Here is a 23,896-nt window from a genome sequence, read left to right on the forward strand (position 1 = left end):
AGCTCCACTGATAATAACACCATCAGCCCTTCACTTCGTGTTGAAGCTGATGTCACATTAACGTTGCTCTGACCAGCCCCCCCCCCCCAGCCTCTGATTGGTAACGGTTCAGGAGAGAGACTGCCATTTTACACCGTGACTGCTAGCTGGACCTCCGGTGACAGACCACACGTTAACTACCTGTGTAGCGGCTCGGTTCCAGCAGCGCGGCATGATTCCCGCGGTGTCGTGAGCAAACATCCGCAGAGACACTTTGTCTTAAGCACGAGTCAGACTAACAGTGGCGTAAACGGACCGGGTAAGTTGGTCATTTGAAGTTCTCCCCCGCTGTCGTAGCTAGCTGTCGGTACCACAACACACCCGCGGTGTCACGAGCCTGCTCGGGTTAGCTAGCGGCGGCGTCTGACCCGGGCTTTGATGTACCGACTACTTTTTGGGGGCTGAACGGCACTTTTATCGCGTGAATGTGTTTGTGAAATGACGTCATGGTACAGTTGATATGGTCTGCACATGTCGCGTTCAGCTGTGACGTAACACCATGTTACTGGTGCGGGGCATTGCTGCGCGTGCGAAGGTAGTCAACGTTATATATATATATATATATATATATATATATATATATATATATATATATATATATATATATATATACACATATATCTATATATATATACAAACATATATATATATATATTTATATATATATATATATATATATATATATATATATATATATATATATATATATATATATAAAAGAGAAAATGTCACCGAACGCGGAAGTGCTCGCACTCACTCCTCCCACAGTTCAGAAGCTGCTTAAATGGACTACTGAAGTTTAAAGAGAAGTGTGTGTGTGTGTGTGTGTGTGTGTGTGTGTGTGTGTGTGTGTGTGTGTGTGTCTAATGTTAACCGAGCACTCAATAATCTCCCTTAAACGCGTCGGTGGGATTATCTGACAACCACAACTGTGAAGTGTTTGATTTATTACAGCAGGATCACGTGTCTTTGGGCTGATTGTGTCTGTGTAAACAGTGTAAGCACTCACAAGTACAGCCAGTCTTCATTTTAACACGCTGCTTTAGTGTGAACATGTGTAGCATCCCCATGGTGTCTCTGGATGGTTCGTCCTTCATGTCAAACGGTGAACCATGCGTCGCTGCCAACATCTGGCCTCACTGACCGGAGCCTTCTTTAATCGTCACCACGTTGTCTGACAACATCAGCGCAGACGGAGGACAGCAGCTGTGCCTCAGAGTGCAGCCGTCACACGTCTGTCCAGTCTCCTCTGGCTCTATGTGGACACTTACATGTGTTTAATACAGAAAACACTCACCGTAGCTCCCCTTTACATGTGTTTTCTGTTGTGAGATTACCCAACGAGTCCTGAAGTTATTAATCACGACACATGACTGCTTCTTTATCCTCCATGGACCGGTATTGGTCTGTTGGGGTCCCTCTCTCACGCAGAGACTCTTGGTGGACTGGGTCTGAGAGTGCTGAGTAGAGTCAGTAGAGTCACTTCAACAGGAACTCTACTGACCTTGTATAGCAGACCTTTACCTCGTTGTTGATGATCTCATTTTGGTCAGCTGTGATTCTCTTATTATTTCCTCACTACACAGATGTCTGCTATCGCTTTGTGAAGCCCCTCCTGCTCTTCATGGTCAGTCAACAGAGGACTGGATGATGTCATCAATAGGCTCGTGCCAGCTGATGATCATAACGACATTTGACCATAAAATATTGCCAATTCCAAATGTGCCAACCCATTTTAAAAGCGTGTGTTATTTGTGATGGTGGAGGGGCTCAGTATGTAGGACTAAACCCTGAACAGGATCATCATGGGTTGGCCCTGTTTAGCCCTGGTTAGCCCTGGTCGGCCCTGGTTAGCCCTTAGCCCTGGTTAGCCTTGATTGGCCCTGGTTAGCCCTGGTTAGCCTTGATTGGCCCTGGTTAGCCCTTAGCCCTGGTTGGCCCTGTTTAGCCCTGATTGGCCCTGGTTAGCCATTAGCCCTGTTTAGCCCTGGTTGGCCCTGGTTAGCCATTAGCCCTGTTTAGCCCTGGTTGGCCCAGGTTGGCCCTGGTTGGCCCTGCTTCTAAGCAAGAAGACCATAGCCTAAACGCCTGTCATCATGGCTTTGCTTGGCATGGAAAGACCCTTTAAGTTGAGCTTCCATTGTGATACAGGCCCCTGTTAGGACCAGTCTTAACTACCCCGTCTCAGCTATGTTGACTAGACACGCAACTATGACCGAGCAACGCGTCTTGCTAGCCTGTAGCTAATTATTAATCATTGTGGTAATGATATCAGGAGGATCAGAGAAGAATAAATGAACAGAGCTGTAACGGTTAAACCATCGTGTAGTGTCTCTTCTGATCAGGCTAACATCTCACTGTTGTGTTTCTTATTGTCCACTCAAACTCTACCGCCTCCAATAAAGTGCAGCCTCATGAATATTCAAACCAGCAGTCTGATGTGTGCTAGTGAGCCATGCTAGTCCGTGAGCACCTTAGATAGAGTAATGTAAAAGTGACCTCACAGCTGCTCCTGACCAGTTGAAGGACGTACACCGGTCTAAGAGGGAAGAAGGCGTGGAGGTAGGACCGACTTAGCTTTAGACCGGGTGTAAGCCTCGTTGGTTTAGCCAGACTCTGGTCTTAGTGGTTTTTCTTTATCGCTTTTTTGACGGACAAGGTTTTTATTTGTCACTGTACGACAGAGTTGCACAACAACATTTACATTGTAGTCCCAATCTGCTACACAGGAGAGAAAACCAAACACTCCTATAGCATAGATGGAGGGTGGAGTTCCACTTAAGCCTGGGTTATTGATGCATATGTTGAGTGTTACGTGTGTAAACATTTGTTGTGTATTCATTAGTAATTGTTTTGTGTGTGTGTGTCGTTGTGGTGTGTTGTGTTTCCTGTGTGTGTCACTAGTAGTATTTTAAGGCCCCGGATGGATAGCCTGGACCCTGAAACCCTGTATGACTCTCCAGAGCAGACTGGACCGCCCACGCTACCGCTCTCTGCCTCGGAGGTCTCCAACTTGGCACTAGTGGGGTAAGAAGTTCTGATAGCAGTTTGGGGGGACAGCGGGGGGGTTCTAGAGAATCCGTCAGCGCCCACGGCCTACACCGTCTCTCAAACAAACTAGGAACAAAAGCACGCATAGCTACAGTACAGTGGGCTGAACCACAACGGTGTTTATACATAATGAGGCAAAGTCACTTCCTGTTGGTAGCATGGTCCAAGAACTGGCTCCATGATTTTAAAAGCCACCATGAGGTCCAAGACTCTGTCATCAACTCATCTGCTTCATTAAGAACTAGTTACAGAGGAAACCACAAGACCTGAACATCCCTGAATCCTGGCCAACCTGCACCATAGTTTGTGATGTGTTGTATCACAGGCTCTTAGTCAGCATCACAATGAGCCCCTTTATTACACAATGAGCCCCTCTATTACACAATAAGCCGCTCTATTACACAATCAGCCGCTCTATTACACAATGAGCCCCTCTATTACACAATCAGCCCCTCTATTACACAATCAGCCGCTCTATTACACAATGAGCCCCTCTATTACACAATCAGCCCCTCTATTACACAATAAGCCTCTCTATTACACAATCAGCCCCTCTATTACACAACGAGCCGCTCTATTACACAACGAGCCGCTCTATTACACAATTAGCCCCTCTATTACACAATTAGCCGCTCTATTACACAATTAGCCCCTCTATTACACAATTAGCCGCTCTATTACACAATTAGCCCCTCTATTACACAATTAGCCGCTCTATTACACAATTAGCCCCTCTATTACACAATTAGCCCCTCTATTACACAATAAGCCTCTCTATTACACAATCAGCCCCTCTATTACACAACGAGCCGCTCTATTACACAACGAGCCGCTCTATTACACAACGAGCCGCTCTATTACACAATCAGCCACTCTATTACACAATGAGCTGCTCTATTACACAATGAGCCCCTCTATTACACAATAAGCCGCTCTATTACACAACAAGCCACTCTATTACACAACAAGCCGCTCTATTACACAACAAGCCGCTCTATTACACAATAAGCCGCTCTATTACACAACAAGCCGCTCTATTACACAATAAGCCGCTCTGTTACACAATGAGCCGCTCTATTACACAACAAGCCACTCTATTACACAACAAGCCGCTCTGTTACACAATAAGCCGCTCTGTTACACCATAAGCCGCTCTGTTACACAACAAGCCGCTCTATTACACAACAAGCCGCTCTATTACACAACAAGCCGCTCTATTACACAATGAGCCGCTCTATTACACAACAAGCCGCTCTATTACACAATAAGCCGCTCTGTTACACAATAAGCCGCTCTATTACACAACAAGCCGCTCTATTACACAATAAGCCGCTCTGTTACACAATGAGCCGCTCTGTTACACAACAAGCCGCTCTATTACACAACAAGCCGCTCTATTACACAACAAGCCGCTCTATTACACAATAAGCCGCTCTGTTACACAATGAGCCGCTCTATTACACAGCATGCTATTTCGTCCCAGTAGTCTTTTGCACGGCTGAACTGAAGACGCTGCAGCCGGCCTTTGGTGCGTCTCCGCCTTCATAGACTGTTGACTCCAGTAACCGGACAGCTGCTGCAGTGTTGCTATTGCTCATGTGTCTGTTGTTGTCACACTCCCGTTCCTCTGCTGCCAGTTTTAGGAATTCTGTAACACTATCTCCAGTATGCAGACAGTCCAGTTTCATCACACAGTGTGCGCTGTAACGGTGACGTAGCTGTAATGGTGACGTAGCTGTAATGGTGACGTAGCTGTCCATAAGAGATGTGAAGAGATTTGGTTGTACACCTCTAGAGATGTTGGTGTTATTTCACAGACGTGTGTGTGTGTGTGTGTGTGTGTGTGTGTGTGTGTGTGTGTGTGTGTGTGTGTGTGTGTGTGTGTGTGTGTGTCATCAGAGATATGCTTCTCTCAGATGAGTGCTGTCGTTTTGAATAGTCAAATAGATTTAATAACCATGTGCGGCAGTAAACGGACATGTAGAGTCCAGCCAACAACTACCTGAAGGCAGGTTGGCAGCTTCATGCTCCACACATCACTGGAGTCTAGAGTTTCTCACATTTCATAGGTGTGGGTGTGTTTGTGTGTGCACAAAGACCAAAGCCCGGCTCACTTCTGTTTTTACACACACAAGTCGCACACAAGCCGGTGCAGCCTTTAGGACAACAGGGTAAACACAGCCCCCCTCAGGCCGGAACCTAATTGTTAGCCCCTGGAGTGGCTAGTCCGGGGATTAGCTCCTGGCTGGTGAGTACTATTCACTCCCTCTGTCATTCCCTCTGCCCACTGGGCCTTATCACCATCAATCTGACACCATGTTTATCTGACGCTGCAGCCAGATCTGCTGGCCTAGGAGAAATGTTCACAAAGGCCGTGGATCATCAGCACTTTGATTGTGGGACCCCGAATGGCCATTACTTTCTCTGGCCCCAGTGATCCCAGCAGCCCCCATGCAGTGGTTAGTCCCAGAACCCGCAAAGCCAACCTGAAGGCCCGTCTGTCTGTCATTTGTGCTCTTCTTCCACCTCAAACGAAGGCGCTTCCTCGGCCACACTTTGTGTTGTGTTTGTGTTTTCCGGTGGACGGCGTCTCCGTGTGCTTTGGTTTGTTGCGACAAGCTGTTGTTCTCTGTGTCGGCCGCCTTACGCTCTTCACCGGGACCTTACCACCGGGTGTGTGATCTGGAGTTTACCGCCACGCTTTGATCACCGTGTCTCTTAAGCTGCACTGTCGTGTGTGTTCAAAGAAGAAGAAAGAAAGCGATTCATCATGGCTTCTTTTAAGTTGGATTTTCTCCCCGAGATGATGGTGGACCATTGCTCTTTGAATTCTAGTCCTGTGTAAGTAACCCAGCTTTGTAATCTGGTTCCTAAGGTGGGTTTGTGTCTCTGGACCGGTCTGTTTAAGGTCTCTATGTACGTGAATAGTAGTAACCCGGAGCAGCTGTGTTGTGGTGAGTCGGGGTGATAATCGGCCTCCTGTAGTTGTAACGTGTACTCGTGTACTAAGAGGAGTTGCGGTACCTCCCTCGCTGCCTTGCTTTAAGGTTGGGTATCGTTTGAGACTGATTCTAATCAAATCCAGGTAGTAATCAGCTCCTGTTCTTAAGGAAACCTGTCTCTGATTCTCGGCCTCTTATCTGTAGAAGTGACACAACATGCTGCTCTAGTAAACTCAGACTAACAATCGATGCCTCTCCTCTTTGAGTCACAGTAACCGCATTGTCTCTATCCTTCCTTCATTAAACAGACTTTGGATTAATCTTCCTCTGAAAGCTCAAATCATCGTAATGTCACGGTGCATTCAAGGTCTTTGATCACAGTTGTTGTGGTTTGATTTTGACTGGTCTCCTGGAACAGCTCACTGTCAGGCCTGTGTGTTGTAAATGTCATTAGTTTGAATATCTGTCCTGAGTACAGAGTATCGTGAGTCCGTTCAGAAGAAGAGCTCCATGTTAAATGATGAAATGTCTCATCACGTTTACACCAGAGCCTCGTGGCTTTGTAAGGCAGATGCCAGTGTGTGGATGTGTGAGGGTTGAACATAACGTGAGCAGGACGTGGTGGACAGGATTGGGGATTAATGGATTACAAGTAAAGGATAACTGTGTTACTTTGCAGTTGCAGAAGAAGTAATCAGATTACAGAGTCATTTAGTAAAAATATGGATATCAGGATTACAATTTAAAAATGCGTTTCAAATAAAAAAACGACACAAGTCGGCTCACAGCGAAGCGCAGCAGATCAGCAGGACGCTGTCAGCTGGAGGTGGACGGTGAGGATTTAATATGTAACGAGGACACAGCATAATAATAATAATAATAATAATAATGATAATAATATTAATAATGATAATGCATTTTATTTGTGAGGCATTGCAGTGCAGTGCAAGCTGTTTCAAAGCAGGATGGTTTTCAGTTCATCAAGATTATTCTTTCTGCCAAACAAGGACAGTTTTAGGAGACAAGCTTCAGACAACACGGGACACATCAGGACATTTGTAGAGCTGGGCCTTGAAGACGTTTGAATCATAATTATTAATATCTAAATCATTATTGTTAATATCTGAATCATTATTGTTAATATCTGAATCATTATTGTTAATATCTGAATCATTATTATTAATATCTGAATCATTATTATTCATATCTGAATCATTATTGTTAATATCTGAATCATTATTGTTAATATCTGAATCATTATTGTTAATATCTGAATCATTATTATTAATATCTGAATCATTATTGTTAATATCTGAATCATTATTATTCATATCTGCACGCTGAGACCATGTCCTACCGTCTCTTCCCCTCCTCAGACAGTCAGTGAGCCGCTGCTCATCCGTCTCTGTGTCTTTGTCTAGTGAAATATTCTGCCATATTTGTTGACATTAAGCCTTTCAGTAAAATATTTCCACTGCAGTCAAAACACACAAAGGGAGGCCAGCACTGTAGCAACACAGTAAATCACACATTCATATCAATCGATTATAGAATCATGAGGCTGATGTCGTCATAAGATATGACAGCAGACATTCAAAGCTGTGTTCAAAGAGCTCAATAGAAGTCTTTAGTTATTATTATTATTATTATTATTATTATTATTATTATTATTATTATTATTATGGCTGCTGCTCCAGAAGACTGAATCCTGAAACTCATGATTTGAGTCGTTGGACGATGACGTCATCACCTCTGCTTATTAAAGGGTGTTCCTCTTCTTCTTGAATATCAAACAGCATATGTAAAATCATGGCACAACTTGGTATTGAAGTAATCCAAAAACAATGGAAAGTAACTAGATTACATTCCTTTTTCTACTGTGAAACTTATTACTGATTACTCTATCACAGCAGACTTCAGGTAACCTTCACCTGAAGTCTATCGGGGCCACAGTAGAAATGAATAGTATTAGCTCTGCTGCATAACATTGAACCTGTTAATAACAACATCAATAACCTAATATTAAAATATGTGATCATGGAACAACTAATGAGCCCATTAGGCTCCATCGTGAGTACTTTCACTTTGATACTTTAAGTACATTATATATGTACATCATTTTATTTCAGTGAGATTTAGAATGCAGGACTTTTACTTGTGTTTTTAAACCATGGTATTAGTACTTGTTCTTCAGTACCTCAGTGGTGTGGCTCAGTGTGTCTCTATTGAATGATGAATAGTGATCTATAGTGATAGTAGTGCTTCACTAATGGAACACATGAACAGTTCAGCGTCTTCTAAACGGATTTGATCTGCTCATATTGTGTTATTTGAGTATCTTTTTTAAGGTAGTATGATTTGGATCCCACCACAGAGGATCTGAGGCTTCACTCCCAAATATTGTTACTCAAGATGTTTATTACACTTCATTTCATGTGAAGGTGTCTAGTGATATGAGTAATCTTAGAGTTACTTTGAGACTGGATGTTGAATTGTCATAGCACGAATGATTGTTTATCTCTAATATTCATTTTTTATCAAGACGTTTAGGATCAGACGGTCCATGGTATTCAGTCTTAAGAGGTAATTCACTTCACAAATTAGAACCCCTCTGCTGATTGGACCACGTTTAGAACCCTAAAGAACACGTGCGCCTTAATGATGAGGAATTCAAATGTTACATTTAAGGTCAGTTACGGATAACCTAAATAACCCCTCAAAATGAATAAAATCCTTCAGGTCCACATGTTGCTTCAATCCTCCCAGAAGGTGGACCAGTGCTATGGATTGATTGATTGATTGATTGATTGATTGATTGATTGATACCTTCCTCAGGGAGTGGTGGTGGAGGCCTAAACGGAGCTTAAAGGAGAGTGCATATTGGATTTTCATCACTCCAAATGAATATATACTATAATGTTGAGGTGGTGTAACCATGTTTCTTCATGTCTGCTGGATGTTAAAGTATCTGCTTTATAAAGTTCAAGGTTCACTGGGTCCGGTGAGTCAGACTAGTGCCACATCAGGGGTCCATAAAGCAGTTCCGAACATCCAAAGTATTGCTACAGCTCACGCTTAAAGATTTCTCTAATGCAGCGTCTGGTTCTTAGTCGGATGGATAGACAACACAAACTGAAGCAGCCCTGTTGTGTATATATACAACATGTAATATTGTATATTTCTAACTAGCTGCTCCGGGATTGTTTCTGTGTGATCTGACGTGTCTTTTTAACTCGGTTACACGAGCGTATCACGGTTTTGAGTCACGGATCGGATCGGCGCTGAAGAAAAAAGTACAAGTAAAATACAACAGTACACGTTACAGTAAGCAAAGTAACTTAAAGAAGAAGAACAAAATGTTGTTTCATACGCAAATAGATATCAGAGATGAACTACGGCCGGTTTATTAGCTCTGAACAGATGAATCGTTTGAATTGTGTGATTTCAATCACTATAAATGACTAACAGTAGAAGGATAACATGTAGCATGTTTGATGGTTTACAGACTTCAGAGTGTTTGAAATGACATACATGTTAGTGGTTACATCCACTAACATCCACTAACATCTTTTTACCACCTCATTTGTTCCGGGGACACCGGCTCCGGTCGGGAGTGATGGCGACATGAGGACCAGATCATTTTCTGGTGCTTTTTTTTTTTTTCTTTTTCATCTCAGCCACAAGTTCTGTCCGTCTCCGTCCAAGCAGCTCAAACATAGAGCTAACTTAGTCTGCCCCATGTTTGAAAAGAGACTAAAGAAGAAACATTTTCACGAACTCTGTCCCGTATTTCTAGCTGCTTGTCCGTGTTTTAAAAAGCGTGCAGACACACTCACTCATTCTGCTGAGGAAGGGTTCCAGAAGTGGACCTGTAATGATGACGTAATGAACGGCTGTGCTTACTGCCATACGCTACACTGTTGTTGCTTCTGTTGTTATGATGGCATTCTAAGGTTTCTATGTATTAATCATGTGTAGTGTTTGTACAAAGAAAACCTTTAGACCTTTTGTTTATTTGAACCTTGCCTTTAGTACCCTCATATGACAGAATATGAATAATCGGGAGATACCGATGTGAAACGCGATCAGAGCAGCCCTACTTCCCTCCGTCTGTCCTGTCCATTGTGTTTCTAGCCTCCATCTAATGCGACGGTGTTTGTCTCTGTAGTGGGAAGAAGATGAACGGGTCTCTGGACCACCCTGACCAACCAGACGTCGATGCCATCAAGATGTTCGTGGGACAGATTCCACGGTCCTGGTCCGAGGAGCAGCTTCGGGAGCTGTTTGAGCCTTATGGAGCGGTCTACGAGATTAACGTTCTGCGGGACCGCAGTCAGAATCCACCACAGAGCAAAGGTCGGCCTACTAGTACCATAATAATGTGTCCTCAAGGGTGTTTTCATTTGAATCTGAGTAGTAGAAAATGTAACTCCACCCCGCTGACGGCCGCCACTGTGGACAAACGTCCACTGTTTCCACACATTTTGTCTTATATGATCATTTTCCTTCCAGCTGTTTGGGTTGATGAGGGCCTTGTAGTGGCCCAGTGGTAGTGCTGACAGACAGCAGAACAGACCTCTTCTAGTACCTGAGTCAGGTGTGTGACTCCGTTGTCTCCTTCAATCCTCGGCAGGCTGCTGTTTCATAACGTACTACACTCGCAAATCAGCATTGGAAGCACAGAATGCGCTGCACAACATGAAGATTCTCCCAGGGGTAGGTGCCTCCTTAATCTGCCCTTTCAATGCATGCTGGTTCACATGGAGGCCTCGGACTTCTTGGGGCTGTAATAAACGTTCAAGTACTTCACTGTGTGCCCCCATATGTCTTTGATGGAGCGTCTGTGGCTCAGAGGTGGGCTGGGTCGTCTTAATCTGCTGACGCTCACGTAGATGTGGATTGAAAACGTAAATTGCATTGACACTTGAATGTGGTCACAATGTGTGATCGTTAATAAGAACTAGTTTAGTCCCGATGGGCTGGTGGCATGAATGACATGTAGTGTGAAAGACTAGACAGACTCTAGAGTAAACTATACAAATGCAGCTCCAACAAGCTGCCGATGCTCTCTAATGCTGACAGCGGCAGGCCTGTGAGACACCCGGCTGTGATATTACTAATATATCAAACTAATACGTTCATGTTTTACCGTTGGGACCCAGCGTGGCTGTGTTTGTGTGTGCCAGGTAATACTTGTGTTAGTCGGCTGAATTAGCCTGGCTTCTGGTGTAGAACATTTTAGTTTTGTCTTCAGTCAGAATTGAGGGTAGCAGCACTATATATATATAGCACTAAATATATATATAAAAATCACCTGGCAAACAAACACAATGCTAGCATTAGCATTAGCAAACCCTAGCTAGTGTTAACCAGCTGTCATATTACTACTGCAGGCTAGTCAAGTCTTCTCTGACTGAATAGTTGGACAGTGACACTGCAAGCCATGGCATTGATTCTTTATGATGACGTTAAAGGTCTCTGATTATGCAAAAGGAACTCTTTCATGGCTTGTTTCCTCAGAGTGTCATGAAGAACAGACTCTCTCTTCTTCTTCTGCTCCATCTATCTGAAAACATGTGAAGAAGAGATGATCAAAATATGGACCTGTTTGTACGTCATTAAAGTACCGAGCCATTTATCAATGTATGTATTTCCTGGTGGTTCTGTAACTGGTGACCTCATCTAAGGATCTCCTCACGATCCGCTGCTGTCCACCGTTGTGATGGTCTGTCATGGACCTGCCTACACAGCTCAAGCTAAGAACGTTACTCGATCTGTTGTCGGCTGCATAAACTTACTTCCATCACCTGAGAACATGAACACCCAGTAGACTGACTTCATTTTGAGGTATTTTAGGATTGTTTTTCCTGAAATGTCCTCACAACAACAGGAAAACTCTTGTCTCAATGAGGACCAGTAACATCTTTAAAACTGAAGTTCTGGACGGATCTGGAACCAGGCTGTCTGTGACCCAACTTCAAACTTTGAAACTGTAAGTTTAGCCATTTTTATGTTATTTGAGTTACTGTGTATTTAGCATTTAGCCTGTTACCGTTAGCATGCCTAGCTGCTAATGTAGCTAGCTCTGATTAAAGGTCCACAGAATGGAGTACTGTAGTGATGTCAGGTACTACAGAGAGAGACTGTGGACATCAGGTCTCATATGAAGCCGGATGGTTTTTGTTTTGTCGTGTTTACAGTTTGTAGATGTTGCCACATGTAAGATGATACTGTTGTAGTAAACTTTAACGTTCCTCCTGTCACACTTACACCTCGATGTTATTACACGACCGTATAATGTAACGGTGACTCTGCCATGTTTCACAGGTGACCTGGAGTCCTGAAGCTCCAGTCTGATGAGGGGTTCCTGAACCCAGCAGACTCTCCTCACAGTATGAGAAGATGACCTCTGACCCGAGAGCTCCATCGGCATCTGACACTACTTCAGTCTACAAGAAAGCCTTTGCTGATGGAGCACATGATCTGTGTACCCAATTTATATCTCAATGTCAGTCTATGAATAAAAAGCTTTATTTTCAAGCAGTGTTTTTGACATTTTTTAATTTACAATGAATGATGTTGTGGGATTAGACGGATATAAAATGTTCTTTAACAGAGGTTCAATGTGATTACTCTATTTAAACAGGTGATATGAGAAAGGTGTTTGATGTCATGCAGAAGGGTAAATCTTATCTTCTTATACGTGGATTCTAAACGACCCATCCTCCCACTGAGCCACAGCCCCTAGAGTAACATCGACGTCCATTAAAGGACTGTAAACGAGGACGTGGGACCTCTGGAATCCAAATGTCAGCATTATGAGTACTAATGTGTCGTTTGTTGTTCAGATGCACCACCCGATCCAGATGAAGCCGGCCGACAGTGAGAAGAACAATGGTAAGAACTTTCTAGCATTGTTATCTGTGTTCTCTGTCCGTCATTCTAATGATGCCCCTAAAAAAGCCTATCGCTTTTAATAATTCTAAATATATAACTCTAAAGTAATTAGAGTGGTGAGACTGTTGAATGACTACAACTGTTGAAGCGCCTGTGACTTAATGACTAAAGATAGAACAGCTGTGACGAGTTAGGCAGCTAGAGTGACTCTCTGTCCTACTCGAGTTACACACCACAGCTTCTCTGCTTCACTACGTAGTCTACTAGTCTCCATCATGTCCTGGTTCAACCAATGATAGGCTCATCTACAGCAGGCACACGGAGGCACTGATGTACGTTCAACAGAAGGGCCGTTCCCCAGCGAACTTTACAAGGAATATTAAAAATATTCTCTACAATATGTGTCCAATGTGTCCACTCTAAACAGCTGCATCATCCAAATGTACTACGATAGTGAGGACATGACTTTAAGAATGTTTATTCTGTTGATCAAACAAAGTGACTCTTCTACGTTTGTTTGAGTATAATTAAAAACAGTGGCCTATAGATGCATATGGACACGTTTCTGCTTGCTGTAATTATTTCTGGCCAATAAAAAGGCTTTAAACGTCAGTGCTGGGGCCGGAGTCCTTGCTCTGTGCTGAGTTGTATTCAGAAGTCTAGTTGAAGCTAATATGGGGCATCAGCCTACTGGGTCAATCAAATCAAGTCTATCTCTTAGCGCAGAAGGAGAAGTGGCTATTTATCCTCCATCACCTACGTTTGATTCACATTACTGTTGGACTGCATGTTTTTACGGCCATTTTGAACAAGAGGAGCGATTACAGCGAGCCCAGCCTGTGTCGGGTTTAAATGGGCTCCTGACTGTTGTCTTAAGCCAGACTTGAAACATTTTTAAACCGTCCTCTAAGTGCCACAGAGCTCAGCTGTTAGAAGACGTGGTCCTAAACTTAACTCGAGTCACTTTGATGACATAAGTTGTCATCAAAGTGTTGAATGTTCTGTTTTTACCATTTATCATTTACCTCGACACAGAGCAGCTGTGTTTGATGTAGCGTTGTGTTGTTTGATGTAGCGTTGTGTTGTGTTGAATGCAGCAGTGGAGGACAGGAAGCTGTTCATCGGAATGATCTCCAAGAAGTGTAACGAGAACGACATCCGAATGATGTTCTCCCCGTACGGACAGATAGAGGAGTGCCGCATTCTTCGAGGCCCTGATGGACTCAGCCGTGGTAAGACTAAGAGACACACACACACACACACACACACACACACACACACACACACACACACACACACACACACAGTGTTAGTTTAGTGAGGATCAGATGGTTCCCTCAGGAGTTGGCATATAAAGTAATTCAAATGAGCATAATGAAAATTATAATGTAATGTATATTGTTCTGAAGTGGAATAATGTACTATATATAAGTATATGTTGATGCTTTTGTACTTTGAGTGTTTTGAACGCAGGTCTAGCATCAGACTGTAGTATTGATACTTTAACTTAAAGGCCCAGAGTGTACGATTCAGTGCCATCTAGTGGTGAGGTGTGTCAGAGAACTACAGTGGAGATATTTAGTATTATATTATATTACACTGACACTCTGAGGACCAGAAGAAGCAGGATGAAGAACATTACACGGTCACTCTTGTAGAACACAAAAACAGGAAAAAGAAGAACTCTACTTCCTGTCACATGTGCCACCCACGTATTAGTTGAATACTGCAGCGCCTACACTTAACACTAGGTGGTAGTAATTGCTTCAAATAAAATGCAGTTCCATCACAGACATAATCAAAGGGTTGCCTTTTACACAGCTCTCAGATACAGTTCATGCAGTACAGCGTGTGCATCGCCTGTAGTCGTTCACCTTTAAGTTTGTTTTGGAACGCGAGGTTTGTGAAATACAAGCTCTGAGATGTTTCCTCAGACAGTTGTGATACTTAACATTGTGTTCTTCTCTTTTAGGTTGTGCATTTGTGACATTCACAGCGAGACAAATGGCCCAGTCAGCCATCAAATCCATGCACCAGTCCCAAACCATGGAGGTGAACTTCCAATTTACACCAAAAACAATATGTGGTGGTGTAGAGTTGTGACCCTGATTTTAAATTGGTGGATTATAGTGTCTCTGCTGTTACAAAGAAACACCGTTTTGAACAGCAGAGCTTTTTAAATAGTCTGTATTATTTCATTTGACGTTTTAATGACGTTATGTCAGTACTCCATGCTGCCGGTGTGAACAACGTTTGCCGTCTGTGTTTAGGGCTGTTCATCGCCTATTGTGGTGAAGTTTGCAGACACTCAGAAGGACAAGGAGCAGAAGCGTATGGCCCAACAGCTGCAGCAGCAGATGCAGCAGCTCAGTGCTGCTTCAATGTGGGGGAATCTCACTGGGCTCAACAGCCTGGGGCCCCAGTACCTAGCAGTGAGTGTCTGTTCATAGGGCCTGTGTGTGTTCATGCTACACAGAACGGTTAGCCTGTTCACAACTTTAAACTTCACTGTCACTTCCACTTTAGCGTGCTGTTTCTCATCTTTCTGGCTTTAGCTCTACTTACAGTTGCTGCAGCAGTCGGCCTCAACGGGGAACGCACTCAACAACCTGCACCCTGTTTCAGGTACACACACACACACACACACACACACACACACACACACACACACACACACACACACACACACACACACACACACAGACACTGTATCTGTATTGTTGGCTGAATGATAATAAGACTCATAGCTTCTTCTTTGGTAAAGGTTCACGTCATCCCTCTGGATGTCCGGCCTCAAACACTGTTTTTCTGTACAATAGTGGTCAGAGGAAGGGATGTGGGTGGAGTCTTCAACCTAACCGTGTGTGTGTGTGTGTGTGTGTGTGTGTGTGTGTGTGTGTGTGTGTGTGTGTGTGTGTGTGTGTGTGTGTGTGTGTGTGTGTGTGTGTGTGTGTGTCAGGTCTTAATGCCATGCAGAACCTGGCTGCTTTAGCAGCAGCAGCAACTGCCACACAGGCCACGCCCACAGGCTCCAGCGCCATGACAACATCTAGTAGCCCTCTCAGTGCACTAACGAGCTCAGGTAAAAAAAACAACTAAATATTACAACTGCAGTACTGTTAAAGTCCACACAAACACCTGTACATGTATACATACATATATGATGTACATTATATATAACTGTGAATCAACTATATAATGTACATTAAATAAAACTGTGAATCAACTATATAATGTACATTAAATATAACTGTGAATCAACTATATAATGTACATTAAATAAAACTGTGAATCAACTATATAATGTACATTATATATAACTGTGAATCAACTATATAATGTACATTAAATAAAACTGTGAATCAACTATATAATGTACATTAAATATAACTGTGAATCAACTATATAATGTACATTAAATAAAACTGTGAATCAACTATATAATGTACATTAAATAAAACTGTGAATCAACTATATAATGTACATTAAATATAACTGTGAATCAACTATATAATGTACATTAAATAAAACTGTGAATCAACTATATAATACATAAATGAACTTTGGAATAAGCTATCGACAACAATTGTTTATTAAACATTCATTCTTTCCTGTTTGATTTTAAGTTTCTTTTGATAAACGCTTTGTCTGATATTTTCCAGTGGACTTTATCGTTAACGCTAAATGTTCCCCGAACAGGCTCCTCCCCCACCTCCAGCAGCAACTCATCGGTGAACCCCATGGCTTCTTTGGGGGCCCTGCAGTCTCTGGCTGCTAGTGCCGGAGCCGGCCTCAACATGAGCTCCCTGGCAGGTAGGAACCGTCGGCCGGACCTTCCCACTGACTGATTACCGCCAGGCAGCATGCTTGATGTAAACCTTTGTCGTAAAGATTCACAGAGCAGTGACTGTTCAACATCAGTATGATCACATTTGACCTTTCCCACCCACATAACTCCGATGCAGGCATGGCGGCGCTGAACGGCGGCCTCGGCTCCGGGGGCCTGTCTAATGGATCGGGGAACACCATGGAGGCTCTGAGCCAGGCCTACTCGGGCATCCAGCAGTACGCCGCTGCTGCCCTCCCCAGCCTGTACAACCAGAGCCTGCTGTCTCAGCAGAGCGTCTCAGCCGCCGGCAGCCAAAAGGAAGGTGGGTTCTGTGGGTTCAGTGGGTTCTGTGGGTTCTGTGGGTTCTGTGGGTTCTGTGGGTTCAGTGGGTTCAGTGGGTTCAGTGGGCTGTAAGGAGAGCACGAGGGGCTGGAGGATATGAGCCATAGAGAGCATGCTACTGCTCCTTTCTTCACTCACATTTTGGAATCAAACTGACCAAGTGACCAAGTCTCTTATTACAGCCACGATTCCCTCTCTGACGTCTGTTAGAATGACTTCACTATCTGTAAACACAGAGGCAAAGAATGAATGAATGATGTAAACGCAGAAAGGGTTCCTGTTCCTGTGTAAATACAGAGTGCAGCTGGGTTTTCATGAGCAGGTGTTTGTTAACCAGGTAACACTGAGCTGGATAACTAAGTTCTGACTTAACTGTACCTGGTACCTGTTTAACAAACCCAGCTGCATCCTGTCTGTACTCTGGGTCCTGCTTAGAGGCACAGGAACCCTTTCTGCTGGAAGAATGCGTTTCTATTTTTCATTCATTATTTGCATCTGTATTTACTGATATTCTTTATTTAATAACCCAGAATATGATTCTTATGTATTTCAAACATTGGAAATGATTTATTAGGCTGAATGTTAAGGGAAAATTGAAATTAAGTAATTCATATCAAACCCAACGCTCAGGAATGATCAGCCTCACACTAAATGATGTGGAGAAGAGTTCTTACAGACAGACAGACTTTCATCTGATCCATATGAACACCAGATGTGTGTGTGTGTGTGTGTGTGTGTTGACCTTCTGCTGAGAATTCTGTCCTGTTTTAAATCTGCTGCGTCAGCCAGCCACAGTCGCAGCACCGGTAAGACGTTACCAACTCTTCTTTGACATCAGAGTCCATTCCTGAAGACTCCTACATACTCATACTTCATAATATGTTTTATACTCTGCTATATACATACTTCATAATATGTTTTATACTCTGCTATATACATACTTCATAATATGTTTTATACTCTGCTATATACATACTTCATAATATGTTTTATACTCTGCTATATACATACTTCATAATATGTTTTATACTCTGCTATATACATACTTCATAATATGTTTTATACTCTGCTATATACATACTTCATAATATGTTTTATACTCAGCTATACTCATACTTCATAATATGTTTTATACTCTGCTATATACATACTTCATAATATGTTTTATACTCAGCTATATACATACTTCATAATATGTTTTATACTCAGCTATATACATACTTCATAATATGTTCTATACTCTGCTATATACATACTTCATAATATGTTCTATACTCTGCTATATACATACTTCATAACATGTTTTATATCATACTACACCCCAGGGGTCATTTAGGGGGAACAATCTGAATGTTGAAATTCAGATTGGCAGATCACACACACAACTTTAACTGTGGCACACACACACACTCACTCACTCACTCACTCACACTCACACACACACACTCACTCACACACTCACTCACTCTCACACACTCACAAACACACACACACTCACTCACTCTCACACACTCACAAACACACACACACACACACACTCTCACACTCGCTCACGCTCACAGTTGGTCTGATTAGAATGTGGTGGTCACTGTGACACTGAAAACTCAAACATTCAAATGCTGATTAGGATCATTTCTCACAAGACAAGGACACAGGTCTGTCCCTAGCAGACGTACGATGTGAAACAGAACGCAGGTAGTTATTAGACACCTGATAAAGGTACAAAAGTAATCAAAGTAAAAGTAACTGACTCCGTGTGTTACCCTGACTACACATCGGTTACATCAGAGACACGCACTGTTAGGACCTACTGTGTCCATGTTTACAGAGGAAGACACGGACGTGACTGACTGTCAATCATTACGTTCTATCTCGTTACCATAGTTACGGTGTGTGATGATCATAGTGGTCGTCGCACACACTGTCCAGCTGTCCACTGCAGCATTTGGGCATGTTGGCAACTAGATGCTCTTTTTGTCTGAGTTCTAAGTCCTCAGAGTTTGGTCTTTTGTTCCTCGCGTGTGTCTCAATGCAGCAGCACTGTTATGGTTGTGGACGGTTAACAGTCTGCATGCTCGCATCAAACCATTTGATCCCTCAGTTCATCGCTCGTTTTGTTGTTAACTTCTGGAGGCCTGGGGAAGAACTGCATGGATTTCTTGAGTCATTTGTTCAAATGTTACTGTTTGATGTTTGATTGGTAAAGCAGATGAATTGATCGGCAGGTCCAGAAGGTGCCAACTTGTTCATTTACCACCTGCCCCAGGAGTTTGGAGACCAGGACCTGCTCCAGATGTTTATGCCCTTTGGAAACGTCATCTCTGCTAAGGTCTTCATTGACAAACAGACAAACCTCAGCAAGTGTTTTGGTGAGTTCACGCAAGACTAATGCTGCATTAGGATCATTTTGACACACAAGGATGGAGGATTCTAAAGTCCAGTACAAGGCTCACTCCACATTAAACACACCGGGGCTACAGAACGTCACCTCCAGCATGTCTTCACATATAATCTGTGGTCTAACCCATCAGCACGAGCCCTTTGTACTTCAGCTTTCTTGTAATTGGACATCTTTCTCAGTGATTGTTGGGAGGACTGCGGAGCATTAGACGTGTTTCGTGAACAATGTGGGAATGGGTTTTAAGCCGTCTTCTGTCGTCTCCTTCAGGCTTCGTGAGCTACGACAACCCCGTGTCGTCGCAGGCAGCCATCCAGTCGATGAATGGCTTCCAGATCGGCATGAAGAGGCTGAAGGTGCAGCTGAAGCGCTCAAAGAACGACAGCAAGCCTTACTGAAGGTGCTGAGGCGCTGCAGACTTGGTTAGGCAGGGTGGTGTTATGGTAAGTTGAGTATGAATAACCCAGACCGGTCCGCTCAGAACCCTATCTATGCCTTACAGGGTGATGTCTGCTGTGCTGCTTCTTCTGGTCACTATACCATGTCCAGGCACCGGGTCACATGACGCTCCATGCAAGAGTTTTCAGGCTGGACCGGGTTCTCCCTGTGTTATGTTGTGGTTTATGCACTTTGTTCTCCTTTGAAACCAATGAGAGGAACAGGTGTATTTTTATTTAAGTTGACATGTTATCAGTTTGCTGTGTACTGTGTGCCGTGTACATAATACACATATGAGTTGTTAGTGTTTGTTGCACAGTCAGGTCAGATAGGTGCCAAATGGATCTGTTTTTACTTCTTCTCCACCTTCCCCCCTCCACCCAGACGTAGCATACTGCTCCTGAAACAAGGCAGCAGCTTGAGCAGAGCGACACGTTGAGTCCGTAAACAGAAACGATGAATACGTTCTACGTCGTCACAAACCAAGACGGCCGCTTTCCCTGCGTTAGTTAGATATGCGTGTTACCCTTTGAAGCAGGTGTGGTGTGTGACGTACACCTTAAAGTGAGGCAGGGCGCAGAAGCTTACGTCGCTCACGAGGAGGAGCCCCGCTTCAACATGCCAGTTCTACGTCTGCGCCGTGAGTCTAGACCAGCGGGCGGGTGAACCCGTGGACGCGTGAACATCTCGTTCCTGTCCGCGGCGTTTCCTCTGAGCTGAGGTCACCGAAGTCGGGCGAAGCCTCCGACCCGTGACGGCCGCTCTGTTGACTCTTCTCTTCTGAGCTCTGTGGTCCGACGGGACGGCCACCCGGTTGTGAGCCACGTCTGAAGATGACCCATTAATGCGTGGTTATGGTAAATAAAATTGCATACAGCTCAAAGCGCTTCACGCTCCGTCAACGTTCAGTCATCGACACACATTAACACGCTGATGGTTCCACCCCGTGCATCGGGATCTGATCCAAATGCAGAGTTGGCGACACGCTCACATGTGTGTTGAGCTGCATTCACTTCTGAACGACGTGGATGTAATGTCTTTGTGGGGCGGTCGGCTCGTGGCGCGTGTTGTATTGTCCTTTGGCGGGAGGTGAACGCGGTGCAGGTGAAGTGTAAATGCGGTTGTGTCGAGGACTGAACACGGCGTGTTCTAGTGGCGCTCCTCCTGTGCTGCTGCACTCTGTGACAGGTCAGAGGTCAGCCGGCTACTGTCCTGCTAGCTAGCAGCTAGCTGCACCGCTGTGTCTCACTGAAGATCTCCTGTGATTGGATAATTCATATCAATGTCACATTGCTCAAGGCAACCTGTTAGCTGCTTAGACTTGCAAGACATGTTTTTTTTTTTTTTTTTTTATTAAAGTAGGAACCGAGACAATTGTTGAGATGTATATTTAAACTATTATGCCTTTTCTATTTTTATATAGGTTTTATACTTCCCCTGTGTGTTGGGGAACTATTTATTGCCTTAATTATTTATCTGAATTGAAATTATTTTGAAAGACAAATGTAAAGTCCAACAGTTCCATTGGATCTCCTGGTGTGTGTGCTCTCCTTACCTGTGTTGTGTGTGTGTGTGTGTGTGTGTGTGTGTGTGTGTGTGTGTGTGTGTGTGTGTTTCTTTTGGTGACGTGTACTGTGTGTCGTCGTGGCATGGACTGTGTGTGCTGCTACAGACGTCATAGAACCCCTCTCTGTCATACATGCCTTCATCCAAATAAAATACTCATTTTACAAAAACAGGAAGCATAATTCATTGTAACAGTGACGTCTCCCACGTGTCCCTCGTCCGGTCCTTCTATGTGCAGAAGAGGCTGAGCACGTTGGTAGACTGCCGCTCGTCTTCAGAGGCACCGTGTTCTCTGTATTTACTGGAGGTTTCTTGGTGTATTGTGTATCAGGCCTCTGAGGCCCAGCTGATCCAGCTGTTTGATTCTCTCTCCTTGGTTTAAAAGTGACCTCCAGAAATCTACAACTCAGCAAAATGTGCACAATGGTTAGCTGTGATGTTATGATGTGATGAAAGTACACAAGCACTGCTATGGTGCTTCATTTGAAGCAGTAGTATGGAGCATTTTACTAGATACTTTTTATACAATTTTAAATAATTGTATAATTGAAATGCCAGTTAACGCTGAATGAGAAGAACAGATCAAGTCAATATTCCAGGAGCTCTCCACCCTCCATGTGTGGTCAACTGTGTTTAGACCGCATGCTGGACCTAGCTGCTGGTCCAGGTCTCTGGAGGCCTCCTGTGACCTGCATGTGGTCACTGATTGTGTGCAGCTTGTTCTCTTGTTTGTCTTGAGCGCGTGGTGTTCCTGGTGGACCGTGTGTAGACCGGCTCCACACAGCTGATGGTTCCTGGTTTCTCTTTCCTGTCTGTCTCCTGTGCGGTTTAACCGAGGTTTGTCTCCCTGTTGTTTGTCTTTTTGTTTTTTCTAGATCTCGTCCCGTTTGCCCTAGCATGTCGATGTGGCGTCACAGTTCATCGTCCAGTCCTTGTCTTCTGCGCTTCTCTGACGCTCCCCGTGTCACCGTTGGCCTTGTGTTTGGCGTTTCTTACCAGGAGGTTTTTGTTTTTCTTGTGTCCCATGTGTCCTCTGTGTGCGTAAGCAGGGGCGCTAGAAGGACTGCCCTGGAACACGTTTGAACGCTACATTCAAATGATCACGAGCCAAAAAGAGAATCTATTTTTCTAGAGCATAACTAATAGATGTTTGACACAAGTCTGACCTTTAGCTTTGTTTTGACCCCCTGTGTTGTGGAGCAGTCCTCCCAGGGCCCCCCCGCCTCTGCTTCTCTTGTGTGTGTGTGTGTGTGTGTGTGTGTGTGTGTGTGTGTGTGTGTGTGTGTGTGTGTGTGTGTGTGTGTGTGTGTGTGTGTGTGTGCGTGCTGGTGTGTGTCTCCTAAATTAGAAACACCCATCAAGCCAGTCGGTGAGATATTAGTTTAATGCGAGGCTGCGTTCATCCTCTGGAGTTCCCGTGTGAGTGGGGTGAGTGGGGTCATGACGGGGTCATGACGGGGTCATGACGGGGTCATGACAAGGTCATGACGAGGTCACATTTGTCGGTGTAAGAATCAGTTTTACTTTTCGCCTAACGACTGACCGCTGAGGCACACGGTGCTGCTGTGCTCTTTGTGAGGCGAGGCGGACGCAGAGGAGAGACCTTTGTCATAGCTTATTTGGTATGCATGTGTTTTTTTCTTTCTTTTTACATAACTGCACTGAAATTCTTGGCAAAATGTGATCTTATTTGTGTTAAGTTAAATGATGAATAAACTGGTGCCAAATGTTTTGCACAATCAGTATTTCGTTGGCTTTGCTTTACTGGTTGACGGTCGGTTGCTGTGGCATCCTGAGCGGAAGGCTTTTCTAAAGAAACCACATCACATCCGTCTGTTGTGGACCTATGCGGACCCGGAGCGCTGACGGACCAGCATCAGACACAAGTGGCCTGCTCGTACACAGCTGTGTGTGTGTGTGTGTGTGTGTGTGTGTGTGTGTGTGTGTGTGTGTGTGTGTGTGTGTGTGTGTGTGTGTGTGTGTGTGTGTGTGTGTGTGTGTGTGTGTGTGTGTGTGTGTGTGTGTGTGTGTGTGTGTTCTGTCCTCCAACTCACCCATGATCCCATCCTGCTTCAATATGCGGTCATACTTCACTTCACCAGTCCCGTAGTTCAGCCCGGTTTCAAACACCGAGGTGTGACTGGGTTACACCGGGTCACTTGGTACCGGTGGGTTTTCTGCAGGTCTCCGGTTTCCTACCACGGTCCAAAGACAGCTTAGGTTGACGGAGGCCTCTGTGATCCTTTGTTAGGGTGAACTGGGTCAGCCGGGTGAAGCAGTGAACAACACGAATGAACATTTATTGAGAATAAAATGATAAGTGATGACCTTACAATTAAGATAAGATGAACCTTTACTGATCTCCAGCGGGGACATTCGTTTGTTTCATCACGA

At 44.1% G+C, this 23,896-nt stretch overlaps 1 protein-coding gene across 3 annotated transcripts; it reads left to right on the plus strand.

The window, feature by feature from the left end:
* Positions 1 to 4: 4 nt before the first annotated feature.
* celf1 (cugbp, Elav-like family member 1) lies at positions 5 to 23,244 on the plus strand. 3 transcript variants are annotated; one of them, XM_068710680.1, is made up of 16 exons: positions 5 to 298; positions 2,944 to 3,066; positions 10,201 to 10,388; positions 10,666 to 10,748; positions 12,881 to 12,929; positions 14,027 to 14,161; positions 14,902 to 14,981; positions 15,200 to 15,361; positions 15,485 to 15,554; positions 15,889 to 16,011; positions 16,629 to 16,742; positions 16,895 to 17,080; positions 17,886 to 17,906; positions 19,326 to 19,469; positions 19,769 to 19,898; positions 20,001 to 23,244. In XM_068710680.1, the coding sequence occupies exons 2-15, from the start codon at positions 2,963 to 2,965 to the stop codon at positions 19,894 to 19,896; spliced, it is 1,587 nt and encodes a 528-aa protein (XP_068566781.1). In that variant the 5' UTR covers positions 5 to 298; positions 2,944 to 2,962; the 3' UTR covers positions 19,897 to 19,898; positions 20,001 to 23,244. The 3 variants fall into 3 exon arrangements, with proteins under 3 accessions (XP_068566781.1, XP_068566783.1, XP_068566782.1); XM_068710682.1 differs by lacking the exon at positions 17,886 to 17,906 and having other exon boundaries at positions 6 to 298; positions 14,030 to 14,161; XM_068710681.1 differs by lacking the exon at positions 17,886 to 17,906 and having other exon boundaries at positions 8 to 298.
* The last annotated feature ends 652 nt before the right edge of the window (positions 23,245 to 23,896 follow it).

This window comes from Cebidichthys violaceus, unplaced genomic scaffold, assembly GCF_023349555.1.
Source record: "Cebidichthys violaceus isolate CVI_PGR_0920_01 unplaced genomic scaffold, fCebVio1.0.p SCAF_16, whole genome shotgun sequence".
Classification (NCBI taxonomy): Eukaryota; Metazoa; Chordata; class Actinopteri; order Perciformes; family Stichaeidae; genus Cebidichthys; species Cebidichthys violaceus.